Genomic DNA, 20,482 nt, shown 5'->3' with positions numbered 1-20,482 from the left:
ATGTATCAAGTCATGCATCTTATACTCTATTATCACACCCTCTTCATTTCTTGTGACGTCTTGAAAGAAAAACTTTGATAATAATTCCATGAAATAATCTTCACCAATGTTATATGGCTCAATTATGTCACATGATTAAACGAAACCTTGTGCCACCCATTGCTTAATAAGTGTATCCTTTTGAATATTATAATCTTTGAAAAATAAAGCACAATATAAAAAAACATTGCTTCAAACTAGGTTAGAGATGACTATAACTGAGCTCTAGTTGAATTGTGTCTCTTCTCTTTTGTAACACCCAAATTTTTTTACTTAATTTAAGGTCGCTACTGTATACGTACCATAAACATTGAATGCGGAAGATTTCATTTAAAATTCCATAAAACATAAACTTTATCTTAAAACACAGCCATGGATTTACGTATTTTGAAAACATCTTTAAAACAACACAACAAAAGACAAAATAAAATGAATAAGAGTTTAAGCTAAAAACATTATATTCTAGCCTAAGTCTAAGAAAATAAATACCACTATCCTATGCATCTGCCATGGTCTCGAGTTACGATGACGTTGTCAGCCGTATAGAAATGTCTTGCCTTAACCTGAAAAATGTAATAGCACATGACTTGAGTATTTAAAGAAATACTCGGTAAGTGACTCCACTATTGGGGTTGAATGCAACAATCACATGCAATGAGATGATGTGACCTATCTTTCATTCCGTTTTTCCTACGGTGCTGTCCTAATGGGTAAATTTTGGATGTGTACCATATACTCTACACACAACCCATACGTGCGAATATGGGCACACCAGCAAGTTTGCACACCGCTGGGCCACTTTCCTTATTCGGTGGGCATACTCTAGGAGCCCCTTAGGCCGGACACCCGCTAGAACTAGTAACCGTCACGGCAGCGCTATGCAAAGCATAACGATCGTTGTCCTGCCATTGAATGTACGCGTCCGTACCCTCGTGATGGGATAGGGGTATCCCCCCGAATGCATGAGCATACATAATGCATGAGGTCCCAAAACTTTTCCATTTTCATTATCCTTTAATACAACTCCGCTAGCATTATGTACATATCATATCATTTTTCATATCGTTTCAGATATGGTTCATCATTCATGTCATATCATTTCTCATTCTTCAGTTCTCAAATCATACATAGTTCTAACGGGGTTATACTTCATGTCATTTATCGTAATTTCATGTCATTCATATCATGCTGTATACACACAATTTAAGAGACCTAACATAACGTTCTATGTTTTTAACATAACATTTCATTATATACATATCATACCATGACATATTGCATCACAATGTATCATATCATAAACGAGTCATAACGTAAATGCTTCATAGTCATATCGTTCTCTAACTTATCATAGCCTTAACGTTCTTATACCTATCACAGACATATCATTACGTGAACGTACCTTAGTCATCTCATCACAAGAACTTAACCTAACGCTATCGTTCTATCAATCTATTACAAACCTATCCCTTTCTACCCGTAGCCTAACTGTATTCTTCCATCAATCTCTCTTATCCATATCACTGCGGTATGTAATCTAACCTTAGCGTTTCATGAACGTATTTTACTCCAATCATTACATTTCGTTTTGTGCATCCTTCTTGTATCCTATCTCAAACATATCCTTGAACACATCGTACCGTAATTATTATCATACAATTCACATATTATAACATATACATAACACATAGAAAGCATATCGATCCACAGACAATTCACACATATCAATATATATGACACGTGCAGAACCACAAGGCACGTGTCAACATCAAATATAAACATGCTGATAGTAAGGTCACTTACCTGGTTAGCTTAGGTTGATGTTCCATCGTTATCCTTAATGAAAGCCCATTGAAATCCAAGTCAACCTATGTGAGCCCATGACATCAGTTTTGTAACGACCCGAAGTTTTCTACTTAATTTAAGGTCGCTACTATATACGTACCATAAACATTGAATGCGGAAGCCTTCATTAAAATTCCATAAAACATAACCTTTATCTTAAAACATAGCCATGGATGTATGTGTTTCGAAAACATCTTTAAAACGACACAACAAAAGACTAAATAAAACGAACAAGAGTTTAAGTTAAAAACATTCTATTCTAGCCCAAGTCTAAGAAAATAAATACTACTATCCTATTCATGTGCCATGGTCTAGAGTTGTGATGCAGTCGTCAGCCGTACAGAAATGATGTCTCGGGTCGTTACAAGTTTCAAGTTTGAATTTCTACAAAATTGTTTCTCTGAATTTCTACAAAATTGTTTCTTTAATTTATGTTGACCCATGTGTTATACTTCTTAGAGTCTTTGCCTGAGTTAGGTCTTAAAATATTTATATATATTTGTTACAGTATTATTTTCACACAAACCATTTAATACCCGTTAAAATTTTTCAGATATTCTATTTTGGTTAATACCCTTTTAACATTTTCGAAGATAATTTCAATTATATTCACAATCTTTTATTACCCTTTAATATTTTCCAAATAATTTTAATTATATTCACTATCTTCCCTCCCTGTCTCTTACTATGTTTCCTTCCTTTTAATTATCCCTCTGCGTTTGAGGATGACTTTTAATATCATTAAATAAAATAAAAGGAAAACTACTAACATCTTCAAATGCAGTACCTCTTCCTAGCAAAATATCTTCTGCTAGCAAAGCTAAATCTGAACGTTTGTTTTTGCAGGAGAGAAAAAATTCTCATAGGTTAAATCCGTTTAAACCTTTCATTTTATTTTTGTTTGTTACCTTTTCAATTAGGTTAGCAATTACTTCTGGCCAATTTAATCCATTCTATTTGCTTCTGCACAATTGCTAAATAAAACTAAATAATTGGATAAAAGAAAAGAAAATTTGAGATATAACTTAAAATCTTAAATCTCTCTCCATGTAAATCTTGATCATCTCTATAAACCCCTCTCCTCTATATTTGATGTGAGACATTTATGTTTTCTCAAATCTGAGGAGATAAATGAGGGAATAATTTTTTTTATTTACTTATTTATTATTATTATTATTTTTTACATAATAATAATTTTTTTGTTTATAATAATTTTTATTTATTTGTTTATTTATTTATTTATTTATTTGGGCCCTTACATCTTTACTCCAAATTCGAGAAAGCTCATTTTCTTTGAAAGCCAACCAAATATGATGTTCTGGTTTTTTGGCATACAAAAGACATCTTATCGTTCTTATTGCCGGAGGAAGGCTCTTTAACCACAATCTCCTTCCCAATTTTGATTAGATTTGAATTTTCAAGTTATTTGTATGATTCTTGGCCTCCTAAAGCCTTTTTTTTTTTTTTTTTTTTTACAATAGCCAAGCACTTTTGTCATCCAATTCTCCTTGAGCATAATATGAAGTTGTGTCAAAAGTCTTTGCAACTGGCTGATGACGTGGTGTGATCAAAATTCTACTATCTAACGCACCACCCGTCAATAATCTTTTAAGAGTAGCCCATTTCTCGTCGTTTTCATTCCACATGTTAAGGATATTTAGTACTCAATTATAGTCTAATATATATATCATATTTGCTCTTTTATTATAGGCAAATATCTAGATATTTGTCTTCTATTAAAGCTTACCATATGTGTATTTGATTTATTGTTATTTTCATTTATTACTCTTTCCATATCCTTGTAATTTATTTCATTATAAACAGATAACTTTTACACCATTTAGGTGGGTGGTTTAAACGAACATTCTCAGAGCCCTTTCGGTTTAACAACCCTCGTTTTTTCTTTTCAATAGCTTTTGAATCCTTTACTGTTCTTCTCCACTACCACTACTGGCTTTGATGCTGTAGGGGCAGTCATCATGGTTGCCGTAAGTGGAGCCGATTGATTACTCTTTGGCTCCACCCTTTGACCTCCAAATCACCCTTCGCCATACTCTGTACATACAACCTCATCTTCTCCAACACAATTGGTCTCCCCTTAGCCAACATAACCTCTCTCATTTTCTTCCCAATCGACCTTTCATCCTTCACAAAAACCCTAACCTCAGGATCCTCATCAGTGTTCTCATAAAAAATAAACGGAATTTTGAAAAGCTCATCGAACTTTTGCATAAATTTACCTTCAGAATCCGGGTGCTGCACTGACCTCTTCGCTAACCAAGTCGCCGCCGGCCTCCTTGCCAAAATCAGCTCGTTTGCCCACTATGGCAACTCTTCCGACTTCAACATCGTCTTCGTTCCTTGCTCCGGGGGACGTGACTCTCTCTCTCTCTCTCTGTCCATTGGAGCTTCACCACTTGCTATGGCATCGACTACTTCTCCACTGGCTCCGCCTACTGTAACGTCGCCGACCTCTATTCCTGGCAATGGTGGTGCTCTGAACAGAATCACTGTCTCCAGATCTATCATTGTGGCTCTTCACCCACTCCTAATGGTATCTTTATTAGTCAATTAAAATATGCTCGAGATATTATTACTCGTGCTCATTTGCTTGATAGCAAACCAGTCCACAGGGCGCAGACCCCACTCCATCTACGCCCCTCTCTTTCTTCGTCTAAAATACACCTAGAGTCCGCATTCTCAGTTTCTGCCCTCTTGTTCCTCTCTTGTTCCTCTCTTCATCATAGTCACCATCAAACCCTCTCTCTCTATTCTCTTTCTTCCTTTGGGTTTCCCCTTCTACTTCGTGGGTTAGGCATATTCTCATTGGAGCAAGGCAGCATCATCACTCTCTGCAGTATTCGATAACCAAGAAAATACTATGTCGACGAACTAGACGTCTTCTCCGAACCAGGCTACTAACATCTTCACAAAAAGTGTTTCTCGACCTCTCTTTGAATTTTTCAGATCCAAGCTTCACGTTCGTTCGAATCCGTCCCTGAGCTTGCGGGGGGTGTTAAAGATATTTATTACTAAACTATAGTTTACCATATATATCATATTTGATCTTTTATTAGAGGCAATGTAACGACCTGAAATTTTTTATTTAATTTAAGGTCGCTTCTGTATACATATCCTAAACATTGAATGCGGAAGACATCATTTAAATTCCATAAAACATATCTTTATCTTAAAACATAGCCATGGACTTACGTGTTTCGAAAACATCTTTAAAACGACACAACAAAAGACTAAATAAAATAAATAAGCGTTTAAGTTAAAAACATCCTATTCTAGCCTAAGTCTATGAAAATAAATACCATTATCCTATGCATGTGTTATGGTCTCGAGTTGCGATGTCGTTGTCCGCCGTACAGGAATGCCTTGCCTTAACCTGAAAAATGTAATAGCATATGACTTAAGCATTTAAAGAAATACTCAATAAGTGACCCCACTATTGGGGTTAAATGCAAGAACATGCAAATGCAATGACGGAACCTATCCTTTCAATCTATTTTCCTATGGTACTGTCCTAATGGGTAATTTGGATGTGTACCATATACTCTACATACAACCCATACGTGCGGGAATGGGCTCACTAGTCAGTTCGCACACCGCTAGGCCACTTTACTTGTCGGGCGAGCATACTCTGGGAAGCTCCTTAGGTCGGACACCTGTTAGAACTAGTAACCGTCACGACAACGCTATGCAAAACATAATGAATGTACCCCTGCCATTGGGTGTACGCGTCCATACTCTTGTGATGGAATAGGGGTATCCCCCTAAATGCATGAGCACACATAATGCATGAGATCCCCAATATTTCTACTTTTATCATTAATGAATATAACCCCGCTATCATCTTTCATGCTTAACATGTCATTTCTCATTTTTCACTCTACGTATCATACATAATCCTAACGGGGTTACATTTCATTTCATTTATCGTGATATCATGTCATTCATAACATGCTGTATACATAAAATTTAGAAAACATAACATAACGCTCTATGCTTTTAACGTGTCATTTCATAACGTGCAATTTTTACAACAATTACCTCAATGGTCATACAAAATAATCTAAACATAATACATCACATCACATCACAATATATCGTATCATAAATGTAATGACCGAAAATTTTCTACTTAATTTAAGGTCGCTACTGTATACATACCATAAACATTGAATGCGGAAGACTTCATTTAAATTCCATAAAACATAACCTTTATCTTAAAATACAGCCATGGACTTACGTGTTTCGAAAGCATCTTTAAAATGACACAACAAAAGACTCGAAATAAAATAAATAAACGTTTAAGTTTAAAACATCCTATTCTATCCTAAGTCTAAGAAAATAAATGCCACTATCCTATGCATGTGCTATGATCTCGAGTTGCGATGCCGTCGTCAGCCGTACAGGAATGCCTTGCCTTAACCTGAAAAATGTAGTAGCACATGGCTTGAGTATTTAAAGAAATACTCAGTAAGTGACCCCACTATTGGGGTTAAATGCAACAATCACATGCAATGAAATGATGGGATCTATCTTTCGTTTCGTTTCGTTTCGTTTCATTTCATTTCGTTTAGTTTCGTTTTCTCTACGGTGTAATCCTAACAGGTAATCGTGGATGTGTACCATATACTCTACACGCAGCCCATACGTGCAAGTATGGGATCACCAGCTAGTTCGCACACCGCTGGGCCACTGTCCCTAGCCGGTGGGCATGCTCTGGGGGCCCACCGGGACCTGTTAAGACTAAAACCGTCACGGCAGCGCTATGCAGGGCATAACAATCGTTGTCCTGCCATTTGGATGTACGCGTCCGTACCCTCGTGATGGGATAGGGGTATCCCCCCAAATGCATGATCACACAATATGCATGAGGTCCCACTAGTCCTACAGTCATCATTTAATGAACATAACCCCGTGTCACGTTTTCATGCTTACGTGTCATTCTCATTCTCATTTCGTTACATATCATACATATTCCTAGCGGGGTTATGTATCATGCAATTTACCGTATTTCATGTCATACAATTCATTCAGTTACATTTCAATACTCATACAACAAACCATAATCGGCCACACATCGTCACATGCATTCATATCACATCAACTAAGCAGCATAAATAACATACATTCACGTTCACATGATTTCGTACTTAAGCACCATAATCTAGCATACAATGTATCATATCATAATCAAGTCAATAACGTAAACACTTCATAGTCATATCGTTCTCTAACTTACCATAGCCTTAATGTTCTTATACCTATCACAGACATATCATTACGTGACGTACCTTAGTCATATCGTCACAAGAACGTACTCTAATGCTATCGTTCCATCAATCTATCACAAACCTATCCCTTTCTACCCATAACCTAACCGTATTCTTTCATCAATCCTTCCTATCCATAGCACTCCGATATGTAACCTAACTCCAACGTTTCATGAACGTATCTTACTCCTATCGTTACATTTCGTTTTGTGCATCCTTCTCGTATCCTATCTCAAATATCTCCTAGAGCACATCGTACCATAATATTATCATACAATCCACATATTATAACATAACATAACATATAGGAAGCATATCGATCCACAGACAATTCACACATATCAATATATATGACACGTGCCGAACCATAGGGCACGTGTCAACATCAAATATAACCATGCCGATAGTAAGGTCACTTACTTGGCTAGCTTAAGTCGTTGTCACGTATATATCCTTACTGAAAGTTCGATTCCGTTCTTTGAAATCCAAGTCAACCTATGTGAGCCCATAACATCAGTTTCAAGTTTGAACTCTATACAATTATTTCTCTAATTTACCTTGTTAAATTTCTGATATTTACTGTTAGACAGAATTTAATGGAGTTTCATGCCCTCTCATATCTCCTGTTATATTTTTAATTTAACAAATCTTCCCTCAATCTTCCTTCCTTCCTTCTTCATGGTAATTATTTTCATTAACATTCTGTAAATAGATTCTCAGTTTTGTAAACATTTGTAAATAAAATACTACTCTAATTCTATATTTATTTTCATTCTGTAAACTGATATTATTGGCGAATTTTAATTTGGCTACTATCTTACAGATTTATGGATCTGCCAAGTAAAATTTTATTGATTCTAACCTTATTTCCTCTAACTTCCGATCATGTTAACAAAAATCTAATTAATTGAACATGGGGTCTGATTATTACAGATAAGATAGAAAGAATATTTGATCCTAAATTAATTTCTTATAACCATAACTAAATTAATTTCTTATAACCATAACTATGAAGGAAAGGAAATCTGAGATAGAATTTTATGTAATAACTGACAAAAATCTCTAAATCCGCAATCTGTTCAAAGCCATTTTACTTCTTCTCAAATCTGACCATGTTGTTTTTGTTTCTTCCTTTTTTTTGTGCAGGTTTTCTGTTTCTTTCTTTTTTTTGTTTTGCAGAGGAGAGATAATTGTGGGAAGGGATGAGAGGTTAGTGGAGAGAGATGGGGAAAGGTTTATTTTTTATTTTTTTATTTTTTTTATTTTTTTAATTAATCAATTAATTTTTTTGTTATTATAATTTTAACTATTTTTATAATTATTTTTATTAGTTTATTCCTTTATTTATTTTTGGGCTATTACAATAAACATGTCATATCGTAAACACTTCGTGGTCATATCATTCCCTAACTTATCATAGTCTTAACGTTCTTATACTTATCACAGTCATATCATTACGTGAACGCACCTTAGTTATATCATCATAGGAACGTATCCTAATGCTATCGTTCTATCAATCTATCACAAACCTATCCCTTTCTACCCATATCCTAATCATATTATTTCATCAATCTCTTCTATCCATAGCACTCCAGTATGTAACCTAACCTTAACGTTTCATGAACATATCTTACTCCTATCGTTACATTTCATTTAGTGCATCCTTCTCGTTTCTTATCTCAAACATATCTTTGAACACATCGTACCATAATTATTATCATACAATTCACATATTATAACATAATATAAGCATACTGATTCACAGATAATTCACACATATCAGCATATATGACATGTGCAGAACCACAAGCACGTGTCAACATCAAATATAACCATGCCGATAGTAAGACCACTTATCTAGTTAGCTTAAGTTGTTGTCACGAATATATCCTTAATGAAAGTTTGATTCTATCATTTGAAATCTAAGTCAACCTATGTGAGCCATGACATCAGTTTCAAATTTGAAATCTATAAAATTATTTCTCTAATCTACATTAGTCCATTATTAAAAGTCTTGAAATGTTATATATCTATTACTATATTTTTATTAAAATCTTATTTTTCATAGTCACTGTGATATAAAAAAGTAATAGAGTTATTTCAAGTTATTATGTGCTTTACTGTTCTCTGTATTTACTTTTCTCTTCCTATTTAGTTTGTGGTTTTTAATTCCTGAATCTTCCTTTTTTTTATAGGTATTTACTATGTTGCCTTCTAATTTTGTTATAATGTATTCCAAATTTCTAGTAGATCCTTGTTTCCAAATCTTTTTTTATCTCAATGTTTACTGGTCACAAATTTGTTTGGCCATTCTATTTTTAAGATATTCATTTGGCTACTTATATAAATTTAATCTAATATTAATAATTTAATGTGATTTACTAGTATAAATGATTGACATTTAGTTTGACTCAAAGCTAAACTATTGTAATAATTTAATGAAGATCTAACTATAATTAGCTGTGATTTCTAAAAAAAAGATAAAAGAAAATAAGGATTTAATATATAACTTATTGATCATATCTATCTTCACACAAATCTCCGATAAGAGTAAAAGTTATTCTCATTTTTTTTCTCAAGTAAATCTAACAATTGTTTTTCTGTTTCTTCGTGCAGTAACGGTTACTTGCCTAAAGATGGGTTGAGTAGAGATAATTGTGGGAAGAGGAGAGGTGGTGAATGGGGGAGAAGTAGAGAAAGGTTGTTTTTTTTTTGTTTATTTATTATTATTTAACTATTATTTTTTATATATTTTTTTTTATTTCTCTATTTCTTTCATTATTTATGATTTTATTTATTTATTAATATTTTTTTGGGCTATTATAGCTTATGTATTTGATTTATTGTTATTTTCATTTATTACTCTTTCCCTTCTTTGTTATTTATTTTATTATAAATAGATAACTTTCACAATTTTAGGTTGGGTGGGTGCAAACATTCTCACCACACATCATCCATGATGAGCAAGTACTTTTTCTGCTTAAGAAGTTCACTTTGCAACAAATCCATTTGATGAATCTCAGGTTTCTTTCTTGTTGCAAACTCCATAATCTTTTCAACAATAACCTTTACATCAAACTCTTCAGAAATACACACCCATAGTTTCAACTCAAAACGTTTCGTGGTGCGTTCATCATTGTAGATTGATTGAGCAAGTGTCGTCTTACCTAAATCCTCCCGTTCTAACTATGGCAATCACTACAATATTCTCCTAGGTAATAGGATCTGTATTTAGGAGAAGATCTATAATTGATTTGGTGACGTCTACCCTTCCCCACCATTTCATCACCACATATAAAAGAAGTCTCTCCACTCATCCTCCATTCATCATGTGAGTATTTAACATAGGCTCAGATAAATGGAATTGATTTTTATAAGCATTAATATCTTTCAGTTTTTCTCTAATGTCTTTAATTCTGTGATTCATTTTAAATCGAAATGCAATCTGATGAGGTGTAACGCCCCTAATTTTCTTTAACCTAATTAGTGACGTCACCCATGCATACATAACTCATTAAGCGGAAGCTCATCATAAATAACGTTGGAAGAGTGTTTCATAAAGATTCCTAAATCCAAAACGAAACCTAAACTCTGAAGAAAAAAAAAACCTTCAATAACTTAATTCCAAATAAATTCAAATAAAACAATACTTAATGTTATAACTTAAAATAGTCCAATAAGAGTAAACTCCAAAAAATATCCCATCTCCAACTTCCATGGTGTCCTCATCTCGGCCGTTAACCATACATTGGCGCCTTGCCTTTACCTAAAAAATGTAGGTAGCACGTGGCTTGAGTATTTTATGAAATACTCAATAAGTCACCCCACTGTTGGAGTTAGGAATGCAAACATATGCAACATATGAGCGGGACCTAACTTTTCATAAACTTTTCATAGCCTTGGGCGCTTTCCTATTCTGGGTAGGGTTGGGTGTGTGGTACTCCTTCACACATGGCCCATGTACGTGTACATGGACCCACCAGGCGGGCTCGTAAACATACCCCCTGGGCCTGACTTGGTCGGTCACAACGTGTTACACGTAGCCGAACACCACATAATAGAAAAGGACCCGCATGATATCATGGCGAACATAAATATCGTATTTCATTCTTTCATAACATAAAGGGGAAGAATCCGGATGCACGTGACATACATATATGCATAAGGTCCCTTAACATATCTAACATGACATTACATAAGCAGTGCTAACATCGCATATACGTTCTTATATTACATGGCATCTCACATGACATATTACATAACATGAAAGTGCATTCCAGTTGCATAAATATCTTATGACATGACTCGAGAATACTACGTGTATACATGACATCGATCAACCTTTTCATGGCATATACTACTAACATATCATTATAACTTCACATAACATAAATAGTCAACAGTCAACATAATTCATACATCACATAGTCATATCACATAAATATGGTGCATGCAGGGGCCACAGGGCATGCACCATCATACAACATGTAGTAAGCTAACTTCAACAGTAAGGTCACTTACCTCGATGGTTTTGGTTGAAGTCACTCACAACGAGCTACTCCCAACGGTTAAATACGTTCTATGATAACCACATGAAAACTTAGAACCTTTCATAACATACCTAGCTAAACCTCATGCTATTTATCAAGATAAACCCCCGACCTAATCTGTCTTTAACGTTTAGGAACCATACTGACCTCGGATGGTAAAACTAAGGGCAAAAAACAGCTTCGGAAGGGTCGAAAACCTTGGAATCGATATATTATAGTGATACTGAGTCACCAAGCCGAGCTGCCAAGCCGACCAACTAAGCCGCCAAGTCGAGCCGCGGGTCTTAACCCAATTAGACAAAAATGAAAAATCTGAATAGTTATTCCACGAACCTCTTTGGCCCATCTTTTACCAATCAAGTTATCCACAGTGTAGAAAGCCTCTTTGACCCTTGAAATCCAATTATGTTCTGCATTGCTCTTGGACTGTGGCTCCTCTGCATCAAGAAGCACAGCTTTCATGGCTGAAATAGTATGTTTGAGCTTGTCAAGCTCATCATCCAAAACCATTACAAATTTATTCGTATTCTTCAAAATCTCAAGTGCGAACTTTATATTTCAATACTTTTGACAATAAGAAAGATGATTATTCTAGCTTTTTCAATCTTTTACACAATTTAAGAAACGTTTACAAATTAAAGTGTTGTTCAAAAGTTTATTACAAAACGAGACTAGGGAATGAGATACAAAAATATATTGATGACAACCCCTAACGGTGTCATAAGACTGACGCTCCAGGACGACCCTTCTCTATAATCGCACAACTCCTAAACACTCTTCTACCTCGACCAACATTCATTAGTCACCTAAAATGAAAGTAGTATCTCATGAGTATAAATATAATCAGTAAACAACCTACTTGTAGACTCTAATCGTATCATTGACCTAGTAAGTTACTATAGGCTTCTTCCATCCATTTTCATTAAAAATTTCTTTGTTGCATATGTGATCTTAAATATGATAAGAGGTTAATAATCAAGTTTACTAGAAAAAATCAATTTGCAAATATAAAGTTTTATTAGTTGCAAAATTTGCTTTTAAAATAATATTTCTTCATTAGATTACGAAGTTTAAAATTTAAAAACAAGTTTTCAAAATTGTACTAGGATGAAAACACAAAAAGGATAAAATGAGGAATTACACACTTGCATTCATCTTAACTCAAATAACTCACCCCATGGTAGATGTATAAACAAACTACAAATAGTACTACATCCATATGTGATAGAATGTTGGTGTACATGAACTTTTGATAGAATATAACATTCATTATCAACAATTTGTTTGAAAAGTTCTGAAATACTTGAAAATTTGATGGACTGATACACCTATGTTTCATAGTTAATCCATGTCCTTCAAAGTCTCATAAAATGATACACCCATGTCTCATAGTCTACTTATGTGCTTTATTGATGAATGCAATCTTTTTCTCCATCGATTCTTCCAAATAGGATTATATATATATATATATATATATGAATACTCCAAACAAAAATTCAAAATGTCCATATATAAATATAATCTGTACAAAAGTCCAAACAATCTTTAATGTCTAATATATTATATGATTTCACAAAATGTTAACAAAATGATACATTTATAATCTTACTCAAATGAAATGTTGATTGATGCCTGACATCCTATTAATATACTCAAAATAGCATTCAAAATGATACGTCCATGTTTTTGCCTTAAAAGAACGCTAATTGATGTATGATATACATATGATATACTTGAAATGTTAATAAATGATATATCTACATGTTTAACGCACAAGAATTTGTACCTGAATGATTTGAGCCACACAACAATCTGATTGTTCTCATTTCCTTCTTTTTGCATGAAGATTTTGCCAAATGAAGAGTGAATTTTTTTTTTCCGATGAACAACTTTGAAGCAATATAATAATAATAATCCTCATCCAATGTAATTCTTGGTGTCTTGCCTCTTAGGTTTGAGAATATGCTGTAATAATCATGGTTGTATAAAGACACGTTAGGGAAATCAATTGAAATGATTGCACGATTAATTCTATAAGGAATTATAAAAATAATGAGAGGAAAATGACTTTACATACCTGATGATGCCTATTGCTGAGGGACGAACAAATTTTTCTTCTCTTCCATGTCTCAAAGTTATGAAAGGTTTATGTGAGGAATATGAGAAATCTTTTGCCACTCTTCTCCTTTTCCTTTCTTGTACCTCTCTATCAATTTAGGGCTATTCCAAATTGTCAATGATTCTAAAGAGCGGAGGTGGTGAATCCCTTCCGGCAATGAAGTGAGCTTTGGACAATTGAAAATGGATAGACTTGAAAGTGAAGTGAGGTTGTGTATCCATTTTGGAAGAGTTACAAAATTCGGACATGAGTTTATGCCAATGTGTTGAAGAGTTGTCACATGTTGCATCCCATTAGGTAAATACTCCAACTTCGGAATTGCTCTAAGAAATAAAACGTGGAGACTTTGAAACTCTTTCCATAGTACATCATTAGTAGAATGTTGAACAAGAGCAGAAGATAATTGTAAGTTTTTGCAATCTTCTATTACAAGAAACAAAAGATTTGTGAAATGATAGAACTCTCTTGGCAGAAACTCAATATCATCAATTTTACTTAGGTAAACATGAGATAATTTAGATGAAGGATTAGCAGTCTTCTCAATTATCACATTAAGTAGTTGTAAACTAACTGCACATATTTCCAGTAACTTCAAAGGTGCATGCCAAGGAATTGAAGCCAACTGAGGACAATCGTCGATCTTTAGTTCACAAAGGCAAGACATTGTTATAGGAAATGATGCATTATTTGGAGATCCTTCTGATGAAGTTTCACCCTTCCACCATCCTTTTAAATTATGCATGTCTATGATGCTTAATTTCTCAAGGGATGGAAAAAATATTGATGAAGAACGATAACCATCGTTGTCAATGTACTCAATGCACGGTAATGATTTAAGACCCAAACACTTGAGACAAGGAAACTGATCAAATTGTGGGAGAACCTGCAATTGGAAGCAATCTGAAAGTTTTATGCTGACCAAGTGTAGAAGGGTATTAGATGATAACCAATCACATAGCATGACTTCTGGATATCCGCATATATCTATCTTTCCAACATTTGAATGTGGTTGTAAGCAATTTAAAACCCCTTTACATTCATTGTCCAAGACAATGTTCATATGCTCATCTTTGGAATAGTTCCAAACAAACTTTAACTCTTGAAAACCCAACTTTAGTCGTAAGTTAAAATAACTATTTTTCAAATCTTCGGTTGTACAAACTTCCAAACCTTTAATAGTTAATGATCCCCTCAATTTACTCAGTCTGTTCAACTCGCTTAAATCGCAACCAACATCTTTATTTAATATAAACAAGTTCATTGTTTGAAGATTAGTAAGCTCACCTAGTCCTTTAGGTAAATGAGTCAACGCATTGCAACCACGTAAATCAAGATGCTTAAGGTTAACACATTTTTTAATATCTTTAGGCAATTCTCTTAATAGAGAACAATCTTGAAGGATAAGTGTTTCCAAATTGAGCAACGAAGCAATTGAATCTGGAAGGAATTTTATCTCTGTATTTCCAGTAAGGCTTAGATACCTTAACTTCATCCAATTTTTTGCATCTCTCGGCAACTCTTGTAAATGCTCACACCGATCAAGGATAAGTGTTTCCAAATTATACAACTTAGTTATGGAATTTGGAAGGAACTGAAGTTCATATAGACAAATATTCAGATATCTTAAATGTTTCAACTTGCCAATAGATTTGGGCAATACTTGAAAAGTACTAAAAATGCTGGAATCAAAACTCAACGTCCTTAATCGCAAAAACTTAGTAGGAATTAGGTTAAGGACTTTTTGGGCATCCTTAGTGGGAGCATCAATAATTAATGTCCTCAAATTTTTTGCCTCATATAATAATTTCAAGTTCTCCAACTTTATACCGAAGTTGTGGTAAATTGAGATGTGTCTAGTTCTTCCCGTGACGACCTTATCATTCACATCCATAGAAACATATTCTTTCTTCACTATGGAACAAGCAAGATCATTCATCAAGTCGTGAATCTTAAACTTTATTATGTCACCCATTTCATTTCTTGTGACGTCTTGAAAGAATGACCTTGATAATAATTCCATGAAATAATCTTCACCGATGTCATATGGTTTAATTACGCCAACTGATTGAACGAAACCTTGTGCCACCCACTGCTTTATCACTTCATCCTTTCGAATATTATAATCTTTGGGAAATAAAGTACAATATAAAAAACATTGCTTCAAACTAGACGGTAGATGGTGATAACTAAGCTCCAGTATTGATAGTATGAATTGTGTCTCTTCTCTTTGCTCTAAAACTCGAGAAAGCTCTTTATCCTTGAAAGTCAACCAAAGATGATGCTCTGGCTTTTTGGCATATAAAAGACGTCCTATCGTTCTTATTGCAAGAGGAAGGCCTTTTAACTTTACCACAATCTCCTTGCCAATGTCGACTAGATTTGAATTTTCAAGTTCTTTTCCTGGTTCCTCGCTTCCTAAAGCCATTTTTTTGAACAATAGCCAAGCACTTTTATCATCCAATTCTCCTAAATCATAACATGAAGTCGTGTCAAAAGTCTCTGCAACTCGTCGATGACGCGTTGTGATCAAAATTCTACTGCCTGACGTACCACCCATCAATAATCTTTTGAGATTAACCCATTTCTCGTAATCTTCATTCCACACATCATCCATGATGAGCAAGTACTTTTTCCCATTAATATGAGTTCGAAGATCACTTTGCAACGAATCCATTTGAAGGATCTCTGGTTTCTTTCTTGTTGCAGACTCTATAATCTTTTCAACAATAACCTTTATATCAAAGTCTTCAGAAACACACACCCATAATTTCAAATCAAAATGTTTCGTTATGTTTTCATTATTGTAGACAGATTGAGCAAGTGCTGTTTTTCCTAATCCTCCCATTCCCACTATAGCAATCACCCCAATGTTCTCCTTGGTATCAAGATCGGTATTCAGAAGAAGATCTATAATTGCTTTCTTGTCAGGATTTCTTCCCACCACTTCATCATCACATATAAAAGAGATAGTCTCTCGACTCTTCCTCAACTCATCATCTCGAGTATTTATCACACGCTCAGAGAAATAGAATTGATTCTTATCAGCATCAATAGCTTTCAGTTTCTCTCTAACGTCTCTAATTTTGTGACTTATTTTAAATCGAAATGCAATTTGATGAGGCAAAGAGAAAACTTGACGTACCTCTTTCACCCCTCTTTTACCTTTGGCCATAACTTGGTGCCTCAAGGTTTCATAAGTGAACTCATCAATCAAGTCATCGACTTCATAGAAAGCATCTTTGACCCTTGAAATCCAATTCTTCACTGCATGACTGTTGGATTGTTGCTCCTCTGCATCAAGAAGCACAGCTTCCATGGTTAAAATAGTATGCTTGAGTTTATCAAGCTCATCATGAACACCCCAAAACAATTGAAACTCTGTGATAGCAGGAGAGCCCAATTTGGTAGCAAGGGATGCCGCAACATGGAATAGAATCGATTCCGCCATTGCAACTACTAACAAAACATCCACGCATTATAAATATATATAAATATAATTTGTGGGCAGCTAAGAACCGTCTTTATTTTAATTTTTTATACCCTTATTTAAATGTCAAGTGGGATAAAATATATTGTAAAATGAAATTAAATATTCAACCATTGGTGGGATCGAAGGAAGTTGTCAACTTGATCGAGGATCCTACGTGTATGTCCTTTTTAGAATAGTTCAGGTCCAAGCCCATGGCTAACAGATATTATCTTCCCTGGATATTCTCTTTCGGACATCCCCTCAAAACTTTTAAAACGTGTCTAGTAGGGAAGTTCTTCACATCTTGTAAAAGGTGTTTTGTTCTCTTCCCCAACTAATATGGGACACATCTCAGTCCCATCCTACCGAAGTTTGATTTGTATTTATAATTATAATCATCATTTTTATGAGATGAATTTCTTTTTTTTTTAGAAAAAGATATTTGAATTATTGTTTATTAAACTCTAAAAATAAAAAGAAAATCAAGTTTTTTATAATAATTTTTTCATTTTTTAAATTTTGACTTATATTTTTTAAGATATATATATATATATATATATATATAAACAAAAAAATAAGTGGAAATAGTATTTAAAAAAAAAACTAAATGGCTAATTTTCTTATTAAATTGTTTCATTTCCTAATTTTCCTTTTCCTTTTAATAAATTTCTTCAATTTTCAATAAATAAAGGAAAAAAGAAAAAACAGATATTTTGTTCATTAAAATTTAAATAAATAAATATAACTAAAAAGTTTCATTGGCTGAAACCGACAAATTTGAATGCACTGGAACACAGTCAGTCCACGCTGTCCCCATTCAATAATGATAATAATATAACAACAAAATAAAGAAAATTTCAAGGGATAATAATATTTATAAATTTAATTTTTAAAAATTAAATAGTTATTAGCACAAAATATAACCCCTTTTAATGGATCAGACCATATGATATGAGAGTGGGTTGTCTATACATGATTAGAGAGGAGACTATGAGGTCATTACTCCATTATTTCTACCCTTATTTTATAATTTCAACCACATTTTTCTTTAAACTGCTACCGAATTCTTTTCATTTCCTCTTCCAAATTTCGTGTCTGATGCAATTTAAAATTTGATAGTGTGCTATATCTATATTTAATAATGTGTTGATAAAATAATACACTCATATTTGATAACTTGCTAATGTACACAAAACTTGAAATGAAGATATACATTTGTTTGATAGGTCTGTTGATGTACTTGAAAATTTGACAAAATGATACACCCATTTTTTATAGTTCGTTGTCGTGCTTGAAAGTCTCCTAAAATGATACACCCTTGTTTGATATTCTACTTATGTACTTCATCGATGGATGCGATCTTTTTGTCCACCGATTCATCCATGTATACGAAGGATTATATTTCTAAATACTCCAAACAAAAATTCAAAACACCCATTTATGAATACAATCTCTAATCCATAACAAAAGTCCAAACCATCTTTGATGTCAAATATTAATAAAATGATACATATACGATTTTACTTCAATGAAATGTGGATTGATGTCTTGATATATGACGGATGTACTTAAGGAATGCTAATTAATATTTGATATACATATGATATACTTCAAATATTAATAAAATTATACAACTGTGTGTTTAACTCAAATAGACTACCAAAGTAATAATAAAATAATACACCTTTTCATATGCCTAAAATGGATGTTGATTAATGTTTAATATATTCAATATATTACTAAAATGAGTCATGTTCTTACCTTATTTGATGTAAAGAATTAAAATTACAAATCAATAGGCACAAATAGTAATAACAATAATAATAGAACTTTGGAGCAATATAATAATAATTCTCTTCCTAATATAATTCTTGGGGTCTTGTATCTTAGATTTGAGAATGTACCGTAGAATAGAAAAAAAAATATGATTGCATAGGAAAAAGAGTGGATTTGTAGGATCCCAAATGAATTAGCTTATTCAAAAAAACTCTTGTCCGTTAGAAGATCTCTCTCATGTCTGGTACTACATAGTTCTACTCTGCAAGAACTCCGAATTATTCTCTTCATCAGAAATGATCTGCTTGTCCCGAAATGACCTAGTTCAATAGGGAAATCCCAATTTATTGGGTCTTTCGATACAATCAAATAAAAAGTCCCAAGGACGCCATATTCTAGGAGCCCAAACCATTGATTTTGCATAATTAATTTTAAGAAAATACAAATATAATGAGAAAAATGACTTTCCATAAGTGGCGATGGCCATAGTTGATGGATGAATAAGTTTTTCTTCTCTTCAATATCAAAGTTATGAAATGTATATCAAACGAATATGAGAGATTTTTGGCCAATCTTTTCCTATTCCTTTCTTGTACCACTCTCTCAATTTGGAGCAATTCCTAATTTCCAATGATCTTAAAGAGCGGGGGTGGTGAATCTTTTCTAACAATAAAGTGAGCTTTGGGCATCCGAAAACACTTAAGTATGAGAGTATGAGAGTGAAGTGAGCTCACTTATCCATTACGGAAGAGTTATTAAATTTGGACAATTTCTATGTGAATTACTCGAAGAGTTGTCACATGTTGCATTCCATTAAGCAAATACTCCAACTTCGGATTGCATTAAGAACTAAAATGCGGAGACTTCAAAACTCTTTCCATAGTACATCATTACTAGGATGTTGTTTCATAGCCAAAGACATTTGTAAGTTTTTGCAATCTTCTATTATAAGACACTGAACATTTGACAGGAACTCAAGATCTTCAATCTCACCAAGGTAAACATAAGATAATTTAGACCGAGTAGAAGAAGACTATTCATGTAACGACCCTAAATTTCCACATACTCAGAGTCGCTACTAACGTCTCATGCTCACTATAATGCGGAAATATAACTCTTACATGAACATAATTGATAACGAAAATTTCAGAAAAAAAAAACGTTTAAAACAACTTCTTCTCTGAAAAACACAGCCATGGTCTTACGTGTTTAAATATGAAATACTGAAATTTAGAGAAAACAAAAACAAATACAAAATAATTTAAAACAATGGAATGCAAAACAACCTATTCTAACTTAAGACTAGAAATTTAAATATGAGTCTACCCTATGCACGTGCCACAGTCTCTACTCGCGATGCCGCCGTCCTCCGTACAAGTGCACCTTGCCTTTACCT

The 20,482-nt window shown here is 33.7% G+C and overlaps 1 protein-coding gene across 2 annotated transcripts; it reads right to left on the bottom strand.

Moving 5' to 3' along the window:
* Window positions 1-12,114: 12,114 nt before the first annotated feature.
* On the bottom strand, window positions 12,115-17,318 carry LOC111437812 (putative disease resistance protein RGA1). 2 transcript variants are annotated; one of them, XM_023075906.1, is made up of 2 exons: window positions 13,509-17,318; window positions 12,115-12,159 (listed from the first exon to the last, which is right to left on the bottom strand). In XM_023075906.1, exon 1 carries the CDS (start codon window positions 17,287-17,289, stop codon window positions 13,858-13,860), a length of 3,432 nt encoding a protein of 1,143 aa, XP_022931674.1. In that variant the 5' UTR covers window positions 17,290-17,318; the 3' UTR covers window positions 12,115-12,159; window positions 13,509-13,857. The 2 variants fall into 2 exon arrangements, with proteins under 2 accessions (XP_022931674.1, XP_022931675.1); XM_023075907.1 differs by lacking the exon at window positions 12,115-12,159 and having other exon boundaries at window positions 13,267-13,687; window positions 13,800-17,318.
* Window positions 17,319-20,482: the final 3,164 nt, after the last annotated feature.

This window comes from Cucurbita moschata, unplaced genomic scaffold, assembly GCF_002738365.1.
Source record: "Cucurbita moschata cultivar Rifu unplaced genomic scaffold, Cmos_1.0 Cmo_Scf00066, whole genome shotgun sequence".
Taxonomy (NCBI): domain Eukaryota; kingdom Viridiplantae; phylum Streptophyta; class Magnoliopsida; order Cucurbitales; family Cucurbitaceae; genus Cucurbita; species Cucurbita moschata.
Note: the sequence above shows the minus strand (reverse complement) of the source record. Positions and strands in the feature narration are given on the sequence as shown.